This window comes from Microcaecilia unicolor, chromosome 5, assembly GCF_901765095.1.
Source record: "Microcaecilia unicolor chromosome 5, aMicUni1.1, whole genome shotgun sequence".
In the NCBI taxonomy this organism is placed as follows: Eukaryota; Metazoa; Chordata; class Amphibia; order Gymnophiona; family Siphonopidae; genus Microcaecilia; species Microcaecilia unicolor.
The window spans coordinates 19,640,398-19,663,432 of NC_044035.1; the positions used below are offsets into that span (position 1 = coordinate 19,640,398).

The 23,035-nt window shown below is 41.4% G+C and overlaps 1 protein-coding gene across 15 annotated transcripts in view; it reads right to left on the bottom strand.

The window, feature by feature from the left end:
* Positions 1–756: 756 nt before the first annotated feature.
* The window catches only part of TCF7L2 (transcription factor 7 like 2), a 429,368-nt gene continuing 407,089 nt past the window's right edge, over positions 757–23,035 (bottom strand). For 9 of the 15 annotated variants that reach the window (XM_030202715.1, XM_030202717.1, XM_030202716.1 and 6 more), the window contains one exon: positions 757–2,946. In XM_030202715.1, the coding sequence (XP_030058575.1) occupies positions 2,517–2,946 (430 nt within the window). In that variant the 3' untranslated portion in view covers positions 757–2,516. Of the gene's footprint in view, positions 2,969–23,035 lie in introns of all 15 variants that reach the window. The other 6 variants (XM_030202728.1, XM_030202727.1, XM_030202726.1 and 3 more) reach the window with 3 other exon arrangements.

Here is a 23,035-nt window from a genome sequence, read left to right on the forward strand (position 1 = left end):
AACTTACCTGCATTGAATTCTTTTTGTCTGTGTGAGACAGTGAACTGGTGAGTACATCTTCTGGGGAAGCTAAGAGAAAGCTTCAGTTTAATTTCCTGTATTTTGTTCTACAGTAGAAATTTTGAACGCCAGATTCAAAACCAAGAACAGTCCCTGTCCACGATATTTCAGGTTCTTAAATTATTGTTCTTATCATAGATATGGATCAGAGCAAGAGTTGATACTGAAGTTTAACATGTCTTCTTCCAACCTGTGACATCACGGCTGCTCCCAGGGAAAAGGAAATTGATCCAGAGAAGAACAAATGCAAAAATGATCTCTCTACTTTTATTTTTTTATTTACACTTATGTTTATCTGGTGAATTTTGTGCTTTAAAAAGGTATAAAAATCTAAAATTCTCTATAAATTTGTCTGTTTATCCCCAGAAAAGACCTAATCTGGTTAGGAATAAGACAAGCCCCTCTCATGCACACTAACTCCCCCGCCCCCCCCCCCCCCCAAGAGTGGCAAAGCTTCTCAAATCAAGCCTCTTTCAACCAGCATTAAATTCATTAAAAAATGTTTGTTTGTTTTTTTTGTTTTTAAGTTTCAATCCCATACCACCACCATGCCAAAATGTTTTCCCATTACAGCATGATCATATACAAAACCCACATTCTGGGTTAGTCTGGCCCCTTTCACCAACTGGTGGTATATCCCAGAGATAGTCTAATTTCTCCAAAAGAAACAAGCAACCCACGTCTTATCTGCACATACTAAGATGCTTTTATTAATCCAGAACTGCATGCTACAGACTGTACAGCATGAACATTCATTACAAAAAAAAATGGTTTTTCAAAACCATTACAAAAAAAAATAAAAATAAAAACAAAAATTAAAAAAAAAAAAAATCAAGAGAGCATAAAACGGAACAGGAACATCACAGCTGTTAGGAAACATTCAAAATATTCACAAAAATGTTATAGTTAGCATCTTAACTGTAAGGAGGAGGAAAACAAAAATGGAGAGACAGATTTACAAATCGCTTTGTGTCAAATACAATGGTACTGAATTTAACAGGTGAACATTTTTTTCAGCTTTATACAGCCTTTTTGCAACATCAACATGCCTAGTATAATTTTTTTTTTGTTTTTGTTTTTTTAAAAGTTTGCTAGCTACCCCATATGTAGTCGTGTACATAATTGTGGCAGTCTCTTTATTCTATCCCTTAACGAGGAATCTAAAGGTACAGTATTTTGGCCCTCAAGGAGTTTGTTAAACCTCTTCATTTCAAATGCAGTCCAGACAATCTGCTACCAAATACGTGCTTATAGGAGACAAAAAAACTACATACATCTCTACCTTTGTAACGTCACAGCAAAAACAGGATGAATTAAAAATTACAGTATGAAACTGGGGAGGAAGGTAGGTCGTCCAGAGTTTTCTTTTTGGCACATAAATTTTCACACACTTTAGAATCAAAATGTCACAGGGACCAAGGTGAAATTCCTGAAAGGGAGCTATCTGCAAGGTTCTGCTTCTCCACCAGTCTGATTATACTTCCATTGTTAATTATTTTTTTTCCAAGGTCATTGCTTTTTAAGCAATTCTTCAACAGAATGTCCATTTGGTGGCAACTGCTTCATACGCAGTAAAAAAAAAAATATAAATTTATATATAAACTTAAAAACCTTGTACAAATGAGTTTTTATATATATTTATATATATATATATATATATGTATATAAGATGCTTACACTAAGGGGAAAAAAATCTTTATACAACATAAAAAATAAACATTGAAAAAGACAGATACAACACGGAAGCTCTAAAATAAATACTACCGGTCCAAACATTGATTTTCTTTTTCTGAGAAATCTGTGCGAGTGTGAATGCGTGTTTCTGTAGCATTCCCTCCCCCAAAAGGGGGACAACATGGAGAGCAAAGCATGTTAACATTTTTCTTTAACCCCTTGCTTCTCAGCATTTAAACAATGACAAGTATCACAACAATAGTTATATCACACAAGAAAAGAAGATGATGCCACTCATTGTGCCCCGAAGGTTAAAACCCAGATGTAAAATGATTGGTTCACAAGCTCGTATTTAATACAAATAATACAGAGAACCAACTCCGTAAAGTGAGGGCTACTTCAAAATAGTTCCCCCCCCCCCCCCCCCCCATTTTTCTTTCTTTTTTTTTTTTAAAATTATTAAATCAGTCTTTAAAACTAACCTATAGGAACTACAGAACAGTTACACATGTGTCTGTTTGTGTGTGCATATATATAGATATAACGATTTTTGGAACGCTATAAAGACTTTAAACAGCTGTTGATAAAAGTTTTGGCAGAATCATGAGGCTTTTAAATCTACAGAGCAATTGAAGTAACGATGGGTCAAATATTGACCAATGAACTCAATAAAACATTAATTAATGTAGCCATGTGGCACAAATAAAAAATTATTAATAGTCATAATAATAATAATAATCATAATAATAATAACCAGGAAAACACCAATGTCGAGGTTACAGCTAGTCTAAAGACTTGGTTACCAGTGACAGTGGCTGGGGCTGCACCCCCACCACAGAACTATGGGAATGCAAGGACGACGTGGGAAGATGTGCTAGAGATGCTGATAAGGAGCAGTGTGAAATGGCTGGCTGGCGGTGGTGCAACACCCCGTTCTGGCACGTGCTAGTCGAAAGGGCGCTGGATTTGCTGGCGCAGCCTTCGGTCAGGGCGAGAGAGGACGAAGGCATGGAGAGGTGTGCCATAGGGTCAGGTTTCAAGGTCAGTGAGAGGGGCTGCGTTTGCTCAGTCTGTGGCTTTGAATCGCTTGCAGGAGAGGCTAGCACGTTGGGGGACAGAGGAGGAGGAGAATCTAGTAAGCTTCCATCTGAAGAGGGTGGGCTGATGCAGCTGCCTTCCCCTTGTATGTACCGAACGCACTTTTTTTTCCTCCTAGAAACAGGGAGAGAGTTATCTGTAAATAAAGGGCAAAGACACTGATGGAGAAAGTGAACTGAGCAAACCAGCAGACACATAACTACACTCTTTATATTCTGCATGCCTGAGGCGTAGTCTGTTCCGAGTCTAAACGGAGCACTCAACATGTATGCACAGTCCAAGCCGTCTCATGGCATTCTCATGTATTCTAAAGGTTTGGAAATTTAAGAGTAGGTACAGTGCTAAATGCACACCACCTCTAGTGATCCCAAACATCAAACCAAGATGGTCTTTTATTAAGGTGCAGTAGAAATTTTAGTGTGCACTGATTAAGCACACCCTAAATGCTAGAGATGCCCACAGGAATATATGGGTGTGTCTAGTGTTTAGCGCATCTTTGTAAAAGACCCATTGATTTAGTAAGTGCGTTGGGGGTGGATGCAGTGGCGTTCCGACCCTAGCTGACACCCGGGGCGGATCGCCGATGCGACCCCCCCCCTCCCCCGGCGAAATGACACCCCCCCTGGGTGCACGCCGCTGGGGGGGGGGGGGTGCCGCGGCGCGCGCCTGTTGCCCTGTCTCCGAGTTCGCAATTCACATGTGTTCTCTGCTCCCTCTGAGTCTGCCCCGGAACAGGAAGTAACCTGTTTCCGTCCAGACTCAGAGGGAGCAGTGAACACATGGGAATTGCAAAATCAGACTGAGACAGGGCAACAGGCGCGCGCCACGGCACCCCTCCCCCAGCGGTGTGCACCCGGGGCGGACCGCCCCCCCCCCTTGGTACGCCACTGGGTGGATGGGCCAGGGAAGTTTGTTGTGCTACAGTGAATGAGCCCTTCTTGCTCTGTTCTCCTACTCAGGGAAGTTAAGTACATACGGAATTCCTGCCCTGGCACTATCTAGGGGCCTGTAATTTGCACAATATAATGGAAAGAGCATCACAAAATTATTGTATGTAAGGTTAATGGACAGAGAAGCAGTTTTCTTTCTTAGAAAACAGAGGAAGAAGTCATTAGGGGGTACGTCTACTGAAGTGCACTAGTAAAAGGGCTTAATGTGTGATAACAAGGGACTTTCCCAAGCACTAAATCCATGTCTAGTGCATTCAGGAAAACAGGGCAATTTCTCTTTCAGGTTGTGTGCTATATTCATATTAGCATGCGTAACCTGAAAAAAGTTGACAGGGTAGACCTCGCCACTTCCTATTTAGGAGGCGCTAAAGAGCTCCTGCATTATGGCCATGCTAACCAGTCAGCGCACAGTAATCGGATAATATGCCCAAGTCCGTTCTCCCCTCTAGAAAATACTGTACACTTAGCACATGCCCACATTTCTTACTACAAAGCACTAATGTGCCTTGCGGTAAGCGTTTTCGTGCATGGTAAGTGCACATTAGGGCACGGTGCACTTTAGTAGATGTGTCCCTTCAATTCACGAGTTAAGGCAATCTCAAAACGACTATATGAAAATGGAGGACTCTGAAGTGCAGCAACATTTCTGAAAAACTAACATTTAGAAGAAACATTTATTTAACGTGTATCACGAAACCATACAGACTGTGCATACGAGCTGACTGCTCCTTTAAGATCAAGGAATTAATAAAAATACCTAAAAACTTACTTGAATACACTCGTGAATTTTAATCCTATTAAATCTCAGTCCAGTAAACTTCCCTTTCTTTTTTTTATGCTTCTAAATCTAACTGGGGATAAAATCTAGCCTTCGACCATTCAGCATTCTAGTAATGGGCACTACATCCCCTTCTTCCCTCCCTCCCGATACTTCATGCATTCCATTATGAACCACACCAAATGAACAAAAATAAATGAGATAAGAGAAAAACAGGTAAAAACTATTTAAAAAGAAAGGAAGGAAGAACAGATGAGTAGGAAAATGATTCAAATGAGTAAGAATAACTGGTTGTATAGCCTGCAGGTTGTAAATATAAGCATTTCTTTTCCTTCTTTCAAGGAAAGACGTGTTCTTTCTTTCAACGCTATCCATCTACATTTTGCAATGCAAGAAGTAGGGCCACAGTACGTAATGCTACGCAAACAAGGCGCACCTTCCGGGAGCTACAAAACACGTTTGCTTTCCACAGAAATCTGCATTGGACATCTTACCACCACAAGGAACAGCATAGGCATCGCACATCTTGTGTGGAGGAGTGGCCTAGTGGTTAGGGTGGTGGACTTTGGTCCTGAGGAACTGAGTTCGATTCCCACTTCAGGCACAGGCAGCTCCTTGTGACTCTGGGCAAGTCACTTAACCCTCCATTGCCCCATGTAAGCCGCATTGAGCCTGCCATGAGTGGGAAAGCGCAGGGTACAAATGTAACAAAAATAAAATAGATACTATTGGAGATTCTACATGGAATGTTGCTACTATTAGAGATTCTACATGGAATGTTGCTATTCCACTAGCAACATTCCATTCCATGTAGAAGGCTGCGCAGGCTTCTGTTTCTGTGAGTCTGATGTCCTGCATGTGCAGGACGTCAGACTCACAGAAGCAAAAGCCTGCGCGGCCACATTGGTGATCTGCAAGGCCCGACTTCTACATGGAATGTTGCTAGTGGAATAGCAACATTCCATGTAGAATCTCAAATAGTAGCAACAGTGGAGGAGTGGCCTAGTGGTTAGGGTGGTGGACTTTGGTCCTGGGGAACTGAGGAACTCAGTTCGATTCCCACTTCAGGCACAGGCAGCTCCTTGTGACTCTGGGCAAGTCAATTAACCCTCCATTTCCCCATGTAAGCCACATTGAGCCTGCCATGAATGGGAAAGCGCGGGGTACAAATTAACAAAAAAAAAAAAAATACAAGATCTGAGAGTATTTTCAGTTTCAGAACCAAGGACTGGGCATCAGTACATTGCCTGAAGGCTTAACTCATCATTGTCCATCGCTTGACATGAGAATGACTGCCTATCAAAGGGCTCCTTTTACTAAACGGCGGTAAGCTTACCTCTCGCTATACAGGAAGTACCACCGGGCTACTTCCCACCCCTAGTGCGCTGTCATTTCGCCGGGTTAATGCGGGAGCCCTTACTGCCACCTCAATGGGTAAGCAGTAAGGGTTTCGACCCTGAAATGGCCCACGGCAAGTGCTTTACTTGCCGCAAGACCATTTCCTACAGGAAGGCAAGACTTCCCTTTTACCGGCTGCAGTAAAAGGGGGCCTCGGCGCATGTGTAAAACACGTGCCGATGCCAGCACTGGCCCCCTTTTGCCGCAGCTTCGTAAAAGGAGCCCATAGGTTTTTATGTCGGTTGTGAGATGGTTCTGAAATCTAGTACGGCTCGAGACATACTGGCACTATAAACTGGTAGCTTAACATAGTACTGATAAAATGGAACTAATCACTCTGGGATCCTTTTACTAAGCTGTGTTAAGAAATGGGCTTAACGCATCCTTGCGTGAACTTTCCTATGCGCTAAGCCTATTTCTAGCACGACTGTAATTTCACACTTTTTCTATTATACATTTTTCTGGATGTGCACTGATATTAGCATTGTTATTTATTATTTTTTTTAATTAGGATTTATATTCCTCCTTTTTGAAAATATTAACGCATGGCCATTAAAAAAAATATTAACGTGAGAGCATTTACTGCCTCCTATTTAGTAGGCGCAAAGTGTTCCAGCACTATGGATACGCTAACTAGTTAGCATAGCAGTAATGTCAGCACACTCGCTAATTAGAATATCCATGCCCATTCTCTGCCCTTGACATACCCCTTCCAAGAAAAAAATTGCAAAAAGTAAATAGCGCAGATTGCAAAACACAGAACTCTTTCGCACATCCTGTGTTAGTCGAGTATTAATGCCTAATGCAGCTTAGTAAAAGGGCCCCTTTGTTATCTAAGGGGTCCTTTTACCAGGGGCGTAGCCAGAATTCGGCAGGAGGGGCGTAGCCAGAATTCGGCGGGAGGGGGGTCCAGAGCCCAAGGTGAGGGGGCACATTTTAGCCCACCCCCTGCCACCAACTTTGAGCCCCCTTGCCATTGCTGACCCCCCCGCCATTGCTGAATCCCCCCGCCACCAACGACCCTCTCGACCCCCCTCCCGCCGCCAACAACCCGCCGACCCTAACCCCGGCCAGCCGAGGTCCTCTTCTTGGGGTCCCCCGCCAGCAAAGGTAGGTGACGGCGGGTTGTTGGCGGCGGGAGGGGGGGGTCGAGAGGGTCGTCGGCAGTGGAGTCCAGGGGCAAATCTACGGGGGCCCAGGCCCCCGTGGCCCCAAGTAGCTACGACCCTGCCTTTTACCAAAGTGCACTGATAAATGGCTTGTGGTAGTGTAGGCATAGGCTTTGGGCATGCACCGATCCATTTTTCAGCGCGCCTGTAAAAAAAAGGCCTTTTTAACATTTTTGCCAAAAATGGACGTGCGGCAAAATCAAAATGGACGTGCGGCAAAATCTAAATTGCTGCACGTCCATTTTGGGTCTGCGACCTTACTGCCAGTCATTGACCTAGCAGTAACGTCTCACACGGTAACCAGGCGGTAATAACCTATGCACATCAAATGCCACTTGGCGCGCAACCAATAAGCGTGTCCGAAAATAAAAATAATTTTTCGTCCGCGCGTAAAAAATCAAATTACCGCAAGAGCCACGCGGTAGCCAGGTGGTAACTCCATTCTGGCGCACGTAGACACTTACGCGGCTTAGTAAAAGGGCCCCTCAATAACTAAAAGGCTAGTGTTTTCCCAGTGTGGCATTACTTATGTACTTATTCATGATATTCAACCTAAGGCCTGAAAGCCACAAGAGGCTCCTGATGGTCCTCAATACAATTCTTTCTATAAACAGATTTTGTACATTTGCAAGGAATAAGAAAGGCAATAATTGTGAGACCCTATGCTCAAAGACTAGGAAAAGCATTTAGACAATATAGTCCTCAACTCTGGAGGTTGACCTGGAGAGGACATCTAGTACAGGAAATTATCACGTAGCTTGCTCCTTATCTAGTCCTGCTCCCATCAAAGTACACCAAGTTCACTGAATTCCCTCTAAGACGTACAACGTTTCACCTTAAGGACTGCTTGCTATCCCAAAGTTATGTTATTTAGTTAATTTGTAAGCTCCATTGAGCAGGGACTGTCCTTCTTTGTTAAACTGTACAGTGCTGCGTAACCCTAGTAGCGCTCTAGAAATGTTAAGTAGTAGTAATTTGTTTACTACATAGCATTTTTGTTTAACTTTTATTGCAAGCTGCGGTCAGTAAATCTCAGAAAGTCCAAATGAACAGAGCATAGTTCACAGACCAAAAGGGATAACAACAGATAACTAGCAAGCCTAGAGTAGTGGGGCGATATAAGCCTATCACCATACTGGCTGTCAGAATTATGAGAGCATTTCTAGGAAAGATTTTTAAAATCCTACATCAAGACAGTGAAGTAACCAAACTGGCACCTTCTCAATTTGATCAAAAGGTTCAAAAGTGTAGCGCAAAACTGACTAGGCTACTTCTGGTCAGAACCTACACTTGGGCTGTGCATCTCCACATGCACCCCCACATATAGCCATACTGGCATAATCATTGCCCTCCCCCAATAAAATAAATAAATTAGGCGATAAAATGGTACAGACTATTATAAAGAACAAAATTACAGCGCATATACATAAACATGGATTAATGAGACAAACCCAACATGGATTTAGTGAAGGGAAATCTTGCCTCACCAATCTACTGCATTTATTTGAAGGGGTGAACAAACATGTGGACAAAGGGGAGCCGGTTGATATTGTGTATCTGGATTTTCAGAAGGCGTTTGACAAGGTACCTCATGAAAGGCTACAGAGGAAATTGGAGGGTCATGGGATAGGAGGAAAAGTCCTATTGTGGATTAAAAACTGGTTGAAGGATAGGAAACAGAGAGTGGGGTTAAATGGGCAGTATTCACAATGGAGAAGGGTAGTTAGTGGGGTTCCCCAGGGGTCTGTGCTGGGACTGCTGCTTTTTAACATATTTACAAATGACCTAGAGATGGAAGTAACTAGTGAGGTAATTAAATCTGCTGATGAAACAAAGCGAATGCTACATACCTGTAGAAGGTATTCTCCGAGGACAGCAGGCTGATTGTTCTCACTGATGGGTGACGTCCACGGCAGCCCCTCCAATCGGAATCTTCACTAGCAAAGTCCTTTGCTAGTCCTCGCGCGCCGATGCGCATGCGCGGCCGTCTTCCCGCCCGAACTGGCTCGTGCCGGCCAGTCTCATATGTAGCAAGACAAAGAGAAGGGAAGACACAACTCCAAAGGGGAGGCGGGCGGGTTTGTGAGAACAATCAGCCTGCTGTCCTCGGAGAATACCTTCTACAGGTATGTAGCATTCGCTTTCTCCGAGGACAAGCAGGCTGCTTGTTCTCACTGATGGGGTTTTCTCCCTTCCCGTACTTCCAGTCTTTGCCCCGGTAAGTTTTCTTTCGTCGTTGGGGTAGGCCCTATTTAGGCCTCGGTCGAAGTTTTTCTTCCCCTTATTTTACAAAGTTATTCAACGTTGTTAAATCGCAAGAGGACCTTACAAGACTGGGCATCTAAATGGCAGATGAGTTAATGTGAGCAAGTGCAAGTGATAATGACACTGGCGGAATATTAGTTGTGCAGCAGAATTTTGAACAGATTGAAGAGGAGAGAGATGGCTAAGTGGGAGACCTGTGAGAAGCAAGTTGCAATAGTCTAAGCGAGAGGTGATAAGAGTGTGGATGAGGGTTCTGGTAGTGAGCTCACTTTCAAACGACCTGTGATCTGAAATCGGATTTGCAATCCCTTTCATCTGCCTTAACAGCTTTTCAAAGCCGTGTTGAGACCTTAGAAACACGTGCAGATCAAACTGTTCTATGGTGCAACAACAGGAAAAAAAACGGATCAGAGTTTCTGAAAATTAGTGCGAGAGATCGAAGATCTCTCTAAGAGGAACCGGAGAAACAATATCAGGATCATTGGCTTAAAGGAAGGTGCAGGAGGAGCTGATGTTATACAATTTCTTACCTCTTGGCTTCCGCAAGTCTTGCATATTGAGGCGGACCTCCCATTACAGTTAGAAAGAGCTCATAGATCACCGTCTCATCAAAAACAAGGCCTTCAAAGCCCAAGACCGATTATTGCCAAACATCTTCGATTTCAACAGGCATTACAAATCCTAACAGTGGCACGTACAATAAAAGATTTTCAATTTGATGGGAAAAGATTTCTGATTGTGCCCGATCTGGCAAAAACTACCGCTAGGAAGCGGAAAGCCTTTTAGGATATGAGACCGCGCCTCAAATCTCTTGGAGCTAGATATGGCCTACAATATCCCGTTCGTATGCAAGTAACATTACATAATACTACTAAGTGTTTTGATTCACCTGAACAATTGCAACTATATCTTGATCAAATGCAGTCTCACGGCGTGTCTCCCTGACTCTTCTTCAACCACATATTGATATCTGTCTTTATGTATATAGGCCTTCTCGAAAGGATCTGTTATTTTATTATGATACTAGCTATATTATACGCTTAACTGCTCTAGTACGTTATGCTCGCATATTATTACACTTTTGTTTCAGCACATGTGGAGGGGCATAATCGAACGCGAACGCCCATCTCCATGGGCGCCTATCTCCGAGACGGGCCACACCGTATTTTTGAAAAAGATGGGCGTCCAATTTTTGTTTGATAATACAGTTTGTGCTGGGCAAATGCATCGAATTTGGGCAGATTTGAGCTGGGCGATATCGGTTTTCAGCGATAATGGAAACCGAAGGCGCCCAGCTCAAAATCAAACAAATCCAAGGCATTTGGTCGTGGGAGGGGCCAGGATTCGTAGTGCACTGGTCCCCCTCACATGCCAGGACACCAACCGGGCAACCTAGGGGGCCCTTGTAACAATTAAAAAAATTTTTTTAAATACCTCCCAAGTCCATAGCTCCCTTACCTTGAGCCCCCCAAATCCCCAAAACCCACTCCCCAGAACTCTACACCATTACCATAGCACTTATGGCTGAAGGGGGGCACCTAGATGTGGGTACAGTGGGTTTTGGGGGTGGTTTGGAGGGCTCCCATTTACCAGCACAAGTGTAACAGGTGGGGGGGGGGGGGGGATGGGCCTGGGTCCACCTGCCTGAAGTCCACTGCACCCACTAACAACTGCTCCAGGGACCTGCATACTGCTGTGATGGAGCTGGGTATGACATTTGAGGCTGGCATACAGGCTGGCAAAAAAAAAGTTTTAAAGTTCTTTTTTTTTGGTGGGAGGGGGCTAGTGACCACTGGGGGAATCAGGGGAGGTCATCCCCGATTCCCTCCGGCGGTCATCTGAGCAGTTGGGGCACTTTTTGGGGACTTGTTCGTGAAAAAAAAGGGTCCAGAAAAAGTGACCAAAATTGTCGCTTCTGGTGCCCTTTTTTCCATTAATCGGCCGAGTGCGCCCATCTCTCCTCAGCCGATAAACAAGCCCCAGTCCCACCTTCATCACGCCTCCAACACGCCCATCAACTTTGTTCGTTCCCGCGACAGACTGCAGTTGGAGGGCCCAAAATCGGCTTTCAATTATACCGATTTGGGCGCCCATGAGAGAAAGGCGCCCATCTCCCGATTTGGGTCGAAATATGGACGTCTTTCTCTTTCAAAAATAAGCTGGAAAGTGTATTAATATTGTTATAGAAGGATCATCTTTTTTACTGGTACTATACTTACCATATGGTGCACTAAATCACCCTTTCCTTTCTCTATTTCAGATTATGTAGGGTTTTCTTTGAGTGTCATCTCGTCTCTACTCTCAGTCTCTCTTATCTCTATTTCATCTCTTTGGTTGAACTAATTCCTTAGTTCTTTATGCCGTTCCTTTCTGTTTTTTTGTCAGTCATGCATAATTTCTCTCTCAACTGTACTTTATGGCTTTTCTTTGTAATGGGATATGTGCTCAATATCCATTTCTTCCTATAAATTAAGATGGCTCAAACCAATTCTGTATCTCCAATTAACATAGTGACATGGAATGTAAATGGTTTAAGTCACCCTATAAAATGTAAGAAAATACTTATTTATCTCAAAAACCTTAAATCAGGAATAATTTTTTTTTTTTTACAAGAAACTCACTGTCCCTCTACTCCGCCTCTTATTAAGCAATGTAATTGGATTTCTTCCTCTACAGATTCTCCCTCTCTTGGTAGGAAACATGGAGTTTCAATATTGTTTCATAAAGGTGTCAATGAAACTATTTTAGAGCAGATTATTGACCCAAATGGTAGATGGATAATTGTCAAGGTGTCTATAAACAATGTTTCAGTATTGTTGGTAAATTTATATGCCCCCAAATACTGATTCTCCTGAATTTTTCACAAACCTCTTTCAAACAATACAGTCACTGGATTCTATTCCCATTATTATATCAGGGGATTTTAACATTCCTTTAGATTATTATCTGGATAGGCATTCTCAACGTAAGGTGTCAACCTTCAAGATTGTCTACACTCTCTTATAGACCAATTACATCTCATTGATCCATGGAGATTATGTAATCCAACATCTAAAGAATACACTTTTTATTCTTCCCCTCATAAAAGTTTCTCCAGATTGGACTATTTTTTAATTTCTAATAGTCTTGTTGAAACAATAATCACCTCCAATATTTCACCAATTGTAGTCTCTGATCATGCACCAGTCTCATTAGCCCTGGTCTACTTTATCTTCTAGAAGATCCCCATTTTGGAGACTCCCTTTAAATCTTCTTACAGAAGAAGAAATTTGTATAAAATTGAAAACTTTTATTGAAGAATTTTTCATTAATAATTCCTCCTCCACTCTTGGTACAATAATAATATTCTATAGCTAAACCAACCACCTATTTATTATCCCTCTAAATTGATTATATTAGCCATATTATCATTATTGGTCATAATATATTATTGTTTTTTTATTATGTGTTATGTAAATTATTCTACAGACATATCTTCCTTATTTCTTACATAGTAATATGTCAATTTAGAACAGACCTCTTACTCTGTTCATAACTATATCTTTTGTAATATAATGTAAGCCACATTGAGCCTGCAAATAGGTGGGAAAATGTGGGGTACAAATGTAGCAAATAAATAAATAAATAAATAAATAAATAAAATAACAATTTGGGAGGCCTTTAAAGCAGCCCTCCGTGGTGAACTTAAATCTCTAGCTGCTCACAAATCTAAAAAAGATAGTGCTCAAATAATACATCTTGAATCTCAAATTAAAGAGGTAGAATCTAAATATTTTCAGACAGGGAATACTATTTTCCTCAATACTTTATGTAATTTAAAGTATAAGATAAATAAATTGCTTAGTCTTAAAGCTGGTCAGCAAATTTTTGAGTTTCACTTCAAGCATTATGCTGAAAAAGAAAAAAGTAGTAAATTATTAGCAAATTATCTTAAAAGAAAACGATCTGAAGTCCAGATCTCTGCTATTAAACTCTCTAATCACAGCATAGCTGTATCCACAAAGGCTATTTCTAAAGCATTTTTTCATTTCTACTCTGAATTATACCAATCTGAATCTCCTCAATCTCAGAATTTAACGAATAATTTTCTATCCTCACTAGTTAGCCCTAAGTGGACGGAAAATGATATCAAATTTGCGCAGGCTCAGATTACTGAGCAAGAGCTCATCACTGCCATCAAAGACACCGCGACTGGGAAGTCCCCGGGTTCTGATGGGATTCCCATTGAGTTCTACAAATCGTTTAAAAAAGATCTTTCTCCTATCCTCTTAAATCTCTTTAATGATTTATCTCCTGAAAATATTTCTTCTAGCTGTTTCTCTTAGGCAATTATTACTGTGATTCCTAAACCTAATTACCGTCCCATTTCATTATTAAATGTAGATTATAAACTTTATGCTACAATTCTTGCAAATAGAATTTTAAAAAATCATCTCTAAAATTATTCATCCGGATCAGGTAGGTTTCATGCCTGGTAAACTTATTAGTGACAAAACAAGGCTTTTTTTTGCACTTATCTCACATAGTGTCTTCCTATTCCCAGCCAGTTGTGGCCCATTCCTTAGATGCGGAGAAGGCCTTTGACAGGGTTGAATGGAATTACCTATTTGAAGCCTTATCCTGGTTTGGGTATCCCCCTGAATTTTTGTTAAAAATGTAAACTTTGTATGCTAACCCAACTGCTAAAGTCATCACTAACAATCTACTATCGGATAAGATAGTCCTCCATCGCGGTACTAGACAAGGCTGTCCCCTTCTCTCTGTACTTATTTAATACTAGTAAAAAAAGCCCCGTTTCTGATGCAAATGAAACGGGGGCTAGCAAGGTTTTCTTCTGTGTGCATGTGGAAGTGTGTGTGTCCCTGCCCTCTCTCCCTTCCCCTGTGCTGTCTGTCCCCTCCCCCCTCGGAGTCGAGTCCTTCAGTGTTAAGTTTCCTGCTGTGCTGTGTTTGTGTTACAGAGATAGTGAGGGCTTCTGCCCTCTCTCCCCTCCCCCCTCTTTCACTGTTACAGAGAGAACGATTTGATTTCGTGCTTTGCTGTGTTTTCCTTCACTGTTTGTGTTAGAGAGAGAGCGAGGGCGGGGCAGACACTCATGGGGAAACCGGATATCTCTCCCCCTTCACACTTCTGGCTGGAGACTTCATTTAGAACGTTGGTGGTGCCTTTTATATATAGAGATAGCTCTTGAACCACTCCTGATTGCAATTAGGTCTCACGCTCGCATAAAGGGTATTGTTTACCAGGATATGGAAATTAAGTGTTCGGCCTATGCGGATGATGTCCTGCTATATCTGTCTAGTCCCCATCAATCAATATCCAACCTCATCGATCTAATTACTCTTTTTTTCCCAATTCTCTGGTTATAAAATCAATCAACAAAAGACTGAATTATTACCTCTTAATAAATATGCACTCCCTGACATTGCTAAATCTTTCAATTTGGTCTAGGCAATGCCAAAGATTAAGTATCTCGGACTGGATCTATATACGTCATTGACAGATATTATTCAGTTTAATCCCTCAAATTGTTGCTACATACCTGGCACTCCTTAAATTTACAATGGTGGGGTCGTCTTGAAACTATTAAAATGATGGTTTCTCCTAAATTTAATTACACCTTAAGTATGCTCCCAATTATTTATCCTCTCACTTTTTATTCTCAGATAGACAAATTACTGACCTCCTTTTTATGGTCGAACAAACATTCCAGAATTGCTCTCAAAAAACTTAAAAGTACTGAAGACTCAGGAGGTGTTTTGTTTCCTGATTTTCACACTTATCATAAATCTTATTTCTCATCAAGGATGTAATTGGTTTTATCACAATTTTGACTATAAACCTATATGGTTGCTTTTTGAAGAAACTATGGTATACCCAACTTCGATTGTCTTTTTTGCTCTCATCTACCTCATTTCCATCTCATAAAATAGATGATATAATAATCTCCACGGTTAAATGCATGATAGAATTGGATAAGTTACAAACTATTCCTTTTACCTTGTCTTTTCATATGTCACTATGGTATAACCCTCATACATTAGCAAATAAGGTTCCTTTCTTTTGGAAGGAATGGATTGACAAAGGTGTTTTGACTCTCTCCGATATTGTAAATGAAGACAAAAGAATTCGGTCTTTTTCAGAAATTATGGAACAATTTTCTTTGCCACACTCTGTGTACTTTAAATGGTTACAATTATCTCACAGTGTTAATGCAATGTCTAACCTCATCTCACTGACACATCAATTACCCTCATTGTTTTCTAATGCACAAACACTGATTCTGAATGGTCACACGACATCTTGTATCTATCAACTTTTTATTAAAAGTGCATACAATTTCAATCTAGTTCTTCAAAATAGTTGGCAAATTGACATTGGATAGGCTCTAGATGACGAAGCATGGACTCATTTTTGGACAAAAGTAGTGAAACCTCTCTCCTTCGCTTCTATGTTACAATCAATGTTCTTTTTATACCATAAAACTAACTGGACACCCCGTAAACTTGCTGCTGCAGGGCTTCCATCTTCTGATAAATGTTGGCACTGTTCCCAGCAAGTGGGTACCTTGCTTCATATGCTATTTGCATGTGACTTAGTCTCTAAATTTTGGAAAGTAATATGGTGCATCAGATTTTGTCGATCGATTGTGACCTTTCATCCTCCATAGTAATTTACAAGTCTTCTTCTAAGCAACTGAATTTATCAGCTCCACAGGCAAAATTATTGGACATTTTGCTTACTATTGGTCAGAAACATATACTACAAAACTGGAAATCTGCTCACTTATTAAATGTTCATTTCTGGTGGAACACAGTTCTACAATATCAAAAATTTGAATACACAATTGCGGAACAATTTCGGACAACTTTCTCTAAGAAAAAAGTTTGGACTCCTGTGGAACATTATCTTCAATCTCTTCAGACTGCATTATAGCCCAACCATTATCTGGTTGCAACAATTTTATTTTCCTATATGCCTCTTATGAAGTTAAGAACATTCAGGCATACTGACCCTATATTTTATCCCTTCTCCTTTCTTGTTTAGATTTTCCTTTTCTCATGTTTTACTGTATGTTTGGAAAAAAAATCAATAAAATATATTGGGGAAAAAAAAACTTGGCGTGCATCTGCTATGCCCATCCAAAAAATATTTATTTTCTGACGCGTGTAGACCATTACCGCCCGGTTACCGCATGAGACCTTACCGCTAGGTCAATGGCTTGCGGTAAGGTCTCAGACCCAAAATGGATGCGTGGCAATTTTCATTTTGCCGCATGTCCATTTTTGGCAAAAATTTAAAAAAGGCATTTTTTGTAGGTGCGCTGAAAAATAATTCTGCGTGCGCCCAAAACCACAGGCCATTTTTCAGTACACCTTAGTAAAAGGACCCCGTAGTTTCCAATATTAGTCTATGGAGGAAAAATGTGTGATCCATACGTGCAAACATTTTCCATGTGCATGATTCTGATTGGTGGAAATAAGTAAAGGCGGGTGCAGTGACATCATATTAGTCATTGTTTCTCTAGTAACAGCTTGGGTGATGGTTGGAACAAGAACTGAAGAGTGTCACATGTTTGTGAGAATGAGTGAGAGAGAGAGAGAATTGAGAGAAACTGAGTTTTAAGAACTCAAAGGTGCTTGGCCTTGATTATTTTTAATAGCGCTGAGTGACTGGGAAAGAATCTGAGGAAAAATGGTTTTAAAACTATAATTTTAGCTGTGACACTGAATGAGGTTACTGAGACTGCTGATGTTTGGCTGGTCTTCTGCAAGAGTTCACAGAATTGACAGCGAGAGGATTGCATCGCTGGGCCCCAAACTAAGAACAACCAAAGCCTGCAGTCAAGCAAGGCCTTCAACTAAGTGACTGTAAACAATGGAACAATCTACAAGGGGGTGGGGAGGATGGACGGACACACTGACTAAGAACTACTATAATCAGAAGAGATATATACTTACTTGAGTTGATCCTTGAGGGTTATATTTATGCTGCCCACCTTGTCTAACATCCCATATAAAATTCTCAGTTTGGTACACCAAATACAAATAGGTCTTCCATTATTTCTCTTCTAGATACCCATACCCTATATACCCTCACAAACCTTTTGATCTCATCAGCAAAAGCTTTTAATCATCCTCTCATTAAGAAAAATAAGATTCAATATAATTTGTTTATCCATCTTTAGTGTTTCTGGAGCATCCTTGCAGAACAGTCTGCCTATTTACCTCTTTTCTGAAGTTTTAAGGGCTGTTTAAATACTTATTTCTTGAAAAAAAATCTAAGACCATATCTGTCTCAGCAGGTGCAAAGGAAAGTTGTAGGGGTTGGAGTCTAGATCTGTAACCACACAGCTGAAGTCTTTCAAAAATTATCTTTATGAAAACAAACCTGTATTTTTACAACGTTATAGGAAAAACTGAAAAGAGAAATTTTATCTTCTTTTTAGAACTTTTAGTAAATCACTTAAATGGCATCCCCAATGAGCGGTACATCAAGATAAAATAAAACTTGAAACCTGAACTGCCCTACTGTGAGTCTTAGGAAAGCTGAACTGGACAGACTAACAGTCACTTTCAAACCATGTAAATTTGGGAAGGTTCAAAGGCAAATTGAACTCATGTGTCCAATTCTTAATGAGTGCTACTGTATGTCAGCAGCGATTAAGATTTAGTCCATTTTGCATAAGCATAAAGAACAATTCTATAAACCGACACCTAAAGATAGGCACCAATTGGACACAAGTTATAAATTAGTAGCACGTAGGCACGAAATTAGCACCAGAAATTGCATTTATGCATGCCGCTATTCTGTAACATATGAGCCAATGTTGCATAACATGTAGGTTCAAGGGGGCACACATATGAGCAGAGAATAAGTGGGTCATGGAGATGTCTCCGAGGTACTCGCATAACTCATAGACTACTATAAGACACAGGCACTTCAGGGTACTTAACACTAACAGTTACGACTGCCACTGACTTGGAGTAACTGTTGGTGTTTAAGTTTAGACATACCAATGTTGACTTACGCTTGAATTCTTTAATGAAATAAAAGTGGCACTAAGCACACAATTTATAGAATTGCCAACATAGTCTACTTGGACTTCTTTAAACATTTGTCTTTGAAAATTTTTTTCTCTGCCTTTCAATGGGTCTAATCTTAGGGATTTCCCCACAAGTAAAGAACAGGGGGAAAAAGTCACCGATATGAGAGATTCCAAATCTTGTTCAATTGTGAGACAGAAGCTACTTTTTGAAAAAGCACATTAACCTGGACCCACAGATATGTGCAAATGCTTAGGCACTCCTGGTCTAATTCTGTCTTCTAATGAATCTATAACCTAGCATTGGTTACAAAGTACATAGTACAAATGTAAACATCATTTTACTGCAAATTTTAATCAATAATTATTTGCATTTAGTTTTTTTATAGATCAAAATTGGAGAACAGCGAACAGCAGGTGCAAAGGTTTGGACGCCCTTTCAGTCTGAATTTTGCAATACACTTCCTTTGGCAAAAATAACAGCTACCAAATGTTACCCCGTAGCAAGAAAAAAAAGTTCCTCTTCTTGTGTCCATTTTTCCCCCCCAGTTTTCAAACTCAAATTCTTCAGTCTTCTTACATGCATTACAGATCTCCCCACAGATTTTCGATAATATTCAAGTCAGGGGACCGACAAGACCATGGTGGAACCTTCATCTTTCTTCCCTAGAAGTACTTCATGGCTAATTCTGAGGGATGTTTCAGCTCATTATCATGCTGAAATATTCAACCACTTTTCAGCTTCAATTGCATCACTAACTTTGGACATGAGCTTCTAGGACAGGGCTTCCCAACCTGTGGGTTGTGATCCAATGGGCAGCCTGACCTTATAAACAGCAGCTTGTGCCTTTGGGAACTGCACATTTTCTGTGGCCTCTATAATGGTGTTATAGCCACAGAAAATTTAATAAGCACTGTTCTAGGATGTTGACATTTTGTAGAAATCAGAAACCAATGGGGCTGGTTGGGAGGCGGGGATAGGGCTGGCCAGACTGGTTGGGAGGCGGGGATAGGGCTGGCCAGACTTATACGGTCTGTGCACTGAAGAGGACAGTACAAATAAAAAAGTAGCACATATGAATTTATCTTCTTGGGCAGACTGGATGGACCGTGCAGGTCTTTTTCTGCCGTCATCTACTAATGTTTACTATATGTGGAAATGCTAGTACACTAGAACATAACTCCAAAAAATTCCACCTAACCAAAAATGACAAAATCCATGTACTGCAACAAATGATAACTATTACAAAAAAGTCATGCTACTCCATGCAAGAAGGAAAAAGGCCTCAAAGCGCTCCAAGATACTTTACAATCTAACGGAGCTAAATCAGATCTTTATGATCTTCCCTTCATCATCGGCCAAAAAACCTTCAAAAAAATACATTAGACTTTCTGCTGCTCCTTATGTTTGTAGAAGTTTTCTTAGAAATATATGCATTTTCCTTATTAATCTATCATATATGGAAAAATAATAGGAAGCACTTGATATAAGCACCAGCACTTATCTTTAAAGGTGATACTCAGCAGTGGACTGCGTTGCCCGATCAAGTGTTCTGCTGTGCAGTCTTCATCCTGCAGCCCGGAACTTCTACAAACATAAGGACTACTACTACTACTTATCATTTCTATAGCGCTACTAGACGTACGCAGCTCTGTACACTTGAACGTGAAGAGACAGTCCCAGCTCGACAGAGCTTACAATCTAATTAGGACAAACAGGACAAACAAGAGATAAGGGAATATTAAAGTGAGGATGATAAAATAAGGGTTCTGAACAAGTGAATAAGGGTTAGGAGTTAAAAGCAGCATAAAAAAGGTGGGCTTTTAGCTTAGATTTGAAGACAGCTAGAGATGGAGCTTGACGTACCGACTCGGGAAGTCTATTCCAGGCATATGGTGCAGCAAGATAAAAGGAACTGAGTCTGGAGAGAGCAGCGGAGGAGAAGGGTGCAGATAAGAGAGATTTACCCAGTGAACGGAGTTCCCGGGGAGGAATGTAGGGAGAGATGAGAGTGGAGAGGTACTGAGGAGTTGCAGAGTGAATGTACTTACAGGTCAACAAGAGGAGTTTGAACTGTATGCGGAAACGGATAGGAACACAAACAGAAACTGGGTGTAAAGGAACCAGTATCAAGTGGTCAGTCACCACATCAAGGTAAGATGCTCCAAAAGAAACCTGTATTATGACCCAACACGGTCCGTGTTTCGGCTAAAACGCCTTCTGGGTGTGAACCCCATCTGGCTGTGTGTCTGTTGAAGGTGTGAACCCCATCTGGCTGTGTGTCTGTGAAACGGATAGGAAGCCAGTGAAGTGACTTGAGGAGAGGGCTAATATGAGCATAACGACCCTGGCGGAATATTAGTTGTGCAGCAGAATTTGAACAGATTGAAGAGGAGAGAGATGGCTAAGTGGGAGACCTGTGAGAAGCAAGTTGCAATAGTCTAAGCGAGAGGTGATAAGAGCGTGGATGAGGGAAGTCTAATGTATTTTTGAAGGTTTTTTGGCCGATGATAAAGGGAAGATCATAAAGATCTGATTTAGCTCCGTTAGATTGTATAATATCTTGGATCTCTTTGAGGCCTTTTTCCTTCCTGCATGGAGTAGCATGACTTTTTTGTAATAGTGATCATTTGTTGCAGTACATGGATTTTGTCGGTTTTGGTTAGGTGGAATTTTTTGGTGATATTTTATAGAAGCCATTCTTTCCACCAGCAAAATATTTTTTTTTGTGCCAGTTCCTCTCAAACAATCCCAAATCATACTAGATAACAGCTGTCAATGTGTTCTTTTCTTCATGTGCTTCACCTTTTTTTTTCTCCAGATGTCTTGAATAGTTGTGGCTGTACAGTTCAATTTTTGTTTTCTCAATCCAAAGTACTTTGAGAACCATTGGTCTGAAGTATGCCGAAGAAACGTTTTGGAACAAACCAGTCTTTGGGACACACCCCCATCCAGTCAGTTTTCAGGATTACACAAAGGCATATGTTGAGAGACATTTGCATACAATGGAGGCAGTGCATGCAAATATATTTCATGCATAAGTAATACGGATATTTTTTTATTTTTCTTACATTTGTACCCTGCGCTTTCCCACTCACAGCAGGTTCAATGCGGCTTACATATTATATACAGGTACTTATTTGTACCTGGGGCAATGGAGGGTTAAGTGACTTGCCCAGAGTCACAAGGAGCTGCCTGTGCCTGAAGTGGGAGTCGAACTCAGTTCCCCAGGACCAAAGTCCACCACCCTAACCACTAGGCCACTCCTCCACTGTTGCTACTATTTGAGATTCTACATGGAATGTTGCTATTCCACTAGCAACATTCCATGTAGAAGTCGGCCCTTGCAGATCACCAATGTGGCTGTGCAGGCTTCTGCTTCTGTGAGTCTGACGTCCTGCACATCAGACTCACAGAAACAGAAGCCTGCGCAGCCTTCTACATGGAATGTTGCTAGTGGAATAGCAACATTCCATGTAGAATCTCCAATAGTATCTATTTTATTTTTGTTACATTTGTACCCCGCGCTTTCCCACTCATGGTAGGCTCAATGCGGCTTACATGGGGCAATGGAGGGTTAAGTGACTTGCCCAGAGTCACAAGGAGCTGCCTGCCTGTGCCTGCAGTGGGAATCGAACCCAGTTCTCCAGGACCAAAGTCCACCACTCTAACCACTAGGCCACTCCTCCACACGTATCCTGAACATCTGTCTGGTAGGGTGTGTCCTGAGGACTGGGCTGAAAATCCCTGCTTTTTAGATAATCACGTTTGTTAATCAGGTCTTCCGACAACACTCCCATGCGGATCAGTTTTTATTTTAATGCACAATGCTGTAGTGCCAACAAGTACTCCAGTGTCAGCTATACTTTTCAGCAGTTCACTCGCAGTGATCTGTGGATTGTTTTGCAGGTATCAGCAGTTTCTGGGCAGCTCTTTCAGAGGTTTTCCTTGGCATTCTAGTTCTTACTTTAACAGCTCTGTATAACTTCCAATTTCTTAACCATGTTTCTGACAACTGAAACTGATAGCTGGAAGCACTGAGATTTTTCCCCCGTTAAAATTGTTATCTTCGTTTTTCAAATGCAAGGAACTGTATATACTTGTGCATTCTAGGGTTACCATATGTCCGGATTTACCCGGACATGTCCTCTTTTTGAAGACATGTCCGGGCAACCGGGCGGGTTTTGCAAATCTGCCCGTTTGTCCGGATTTCTGTCCTTCTTTGTTAAACTGTACAGCGCTGCGTAACCCTAGTAGCGCTCTAGAAATGTTAAGTAGTAGTAGTAGTCCTGCCCAGAGCGCTGCCCTGCATGCATCCTTCCTGTTGGTGATCTCGGCGCCGATTCAAAATGGTTGCCGAGAGTTGAAGTGACCTCGTGAGACTTCAACTCTCGGCGGCCATTTTGAATCAGCGCTGAAATCACCAACAGGAAGGATGCATGCAGGGCAGCGCTCCGGGCAGGAAAGAGGGGGCTCTTTCCTACCCCAAAGAGGTCACTAGACCACCAGGGCAGTAGTAAGATAAGGGGAGGGGGAGTGACATGGTGTGTGACAGGGGGAGGGGTAAATGTGACAGGGGGCGGAGCAAGGCGTGAA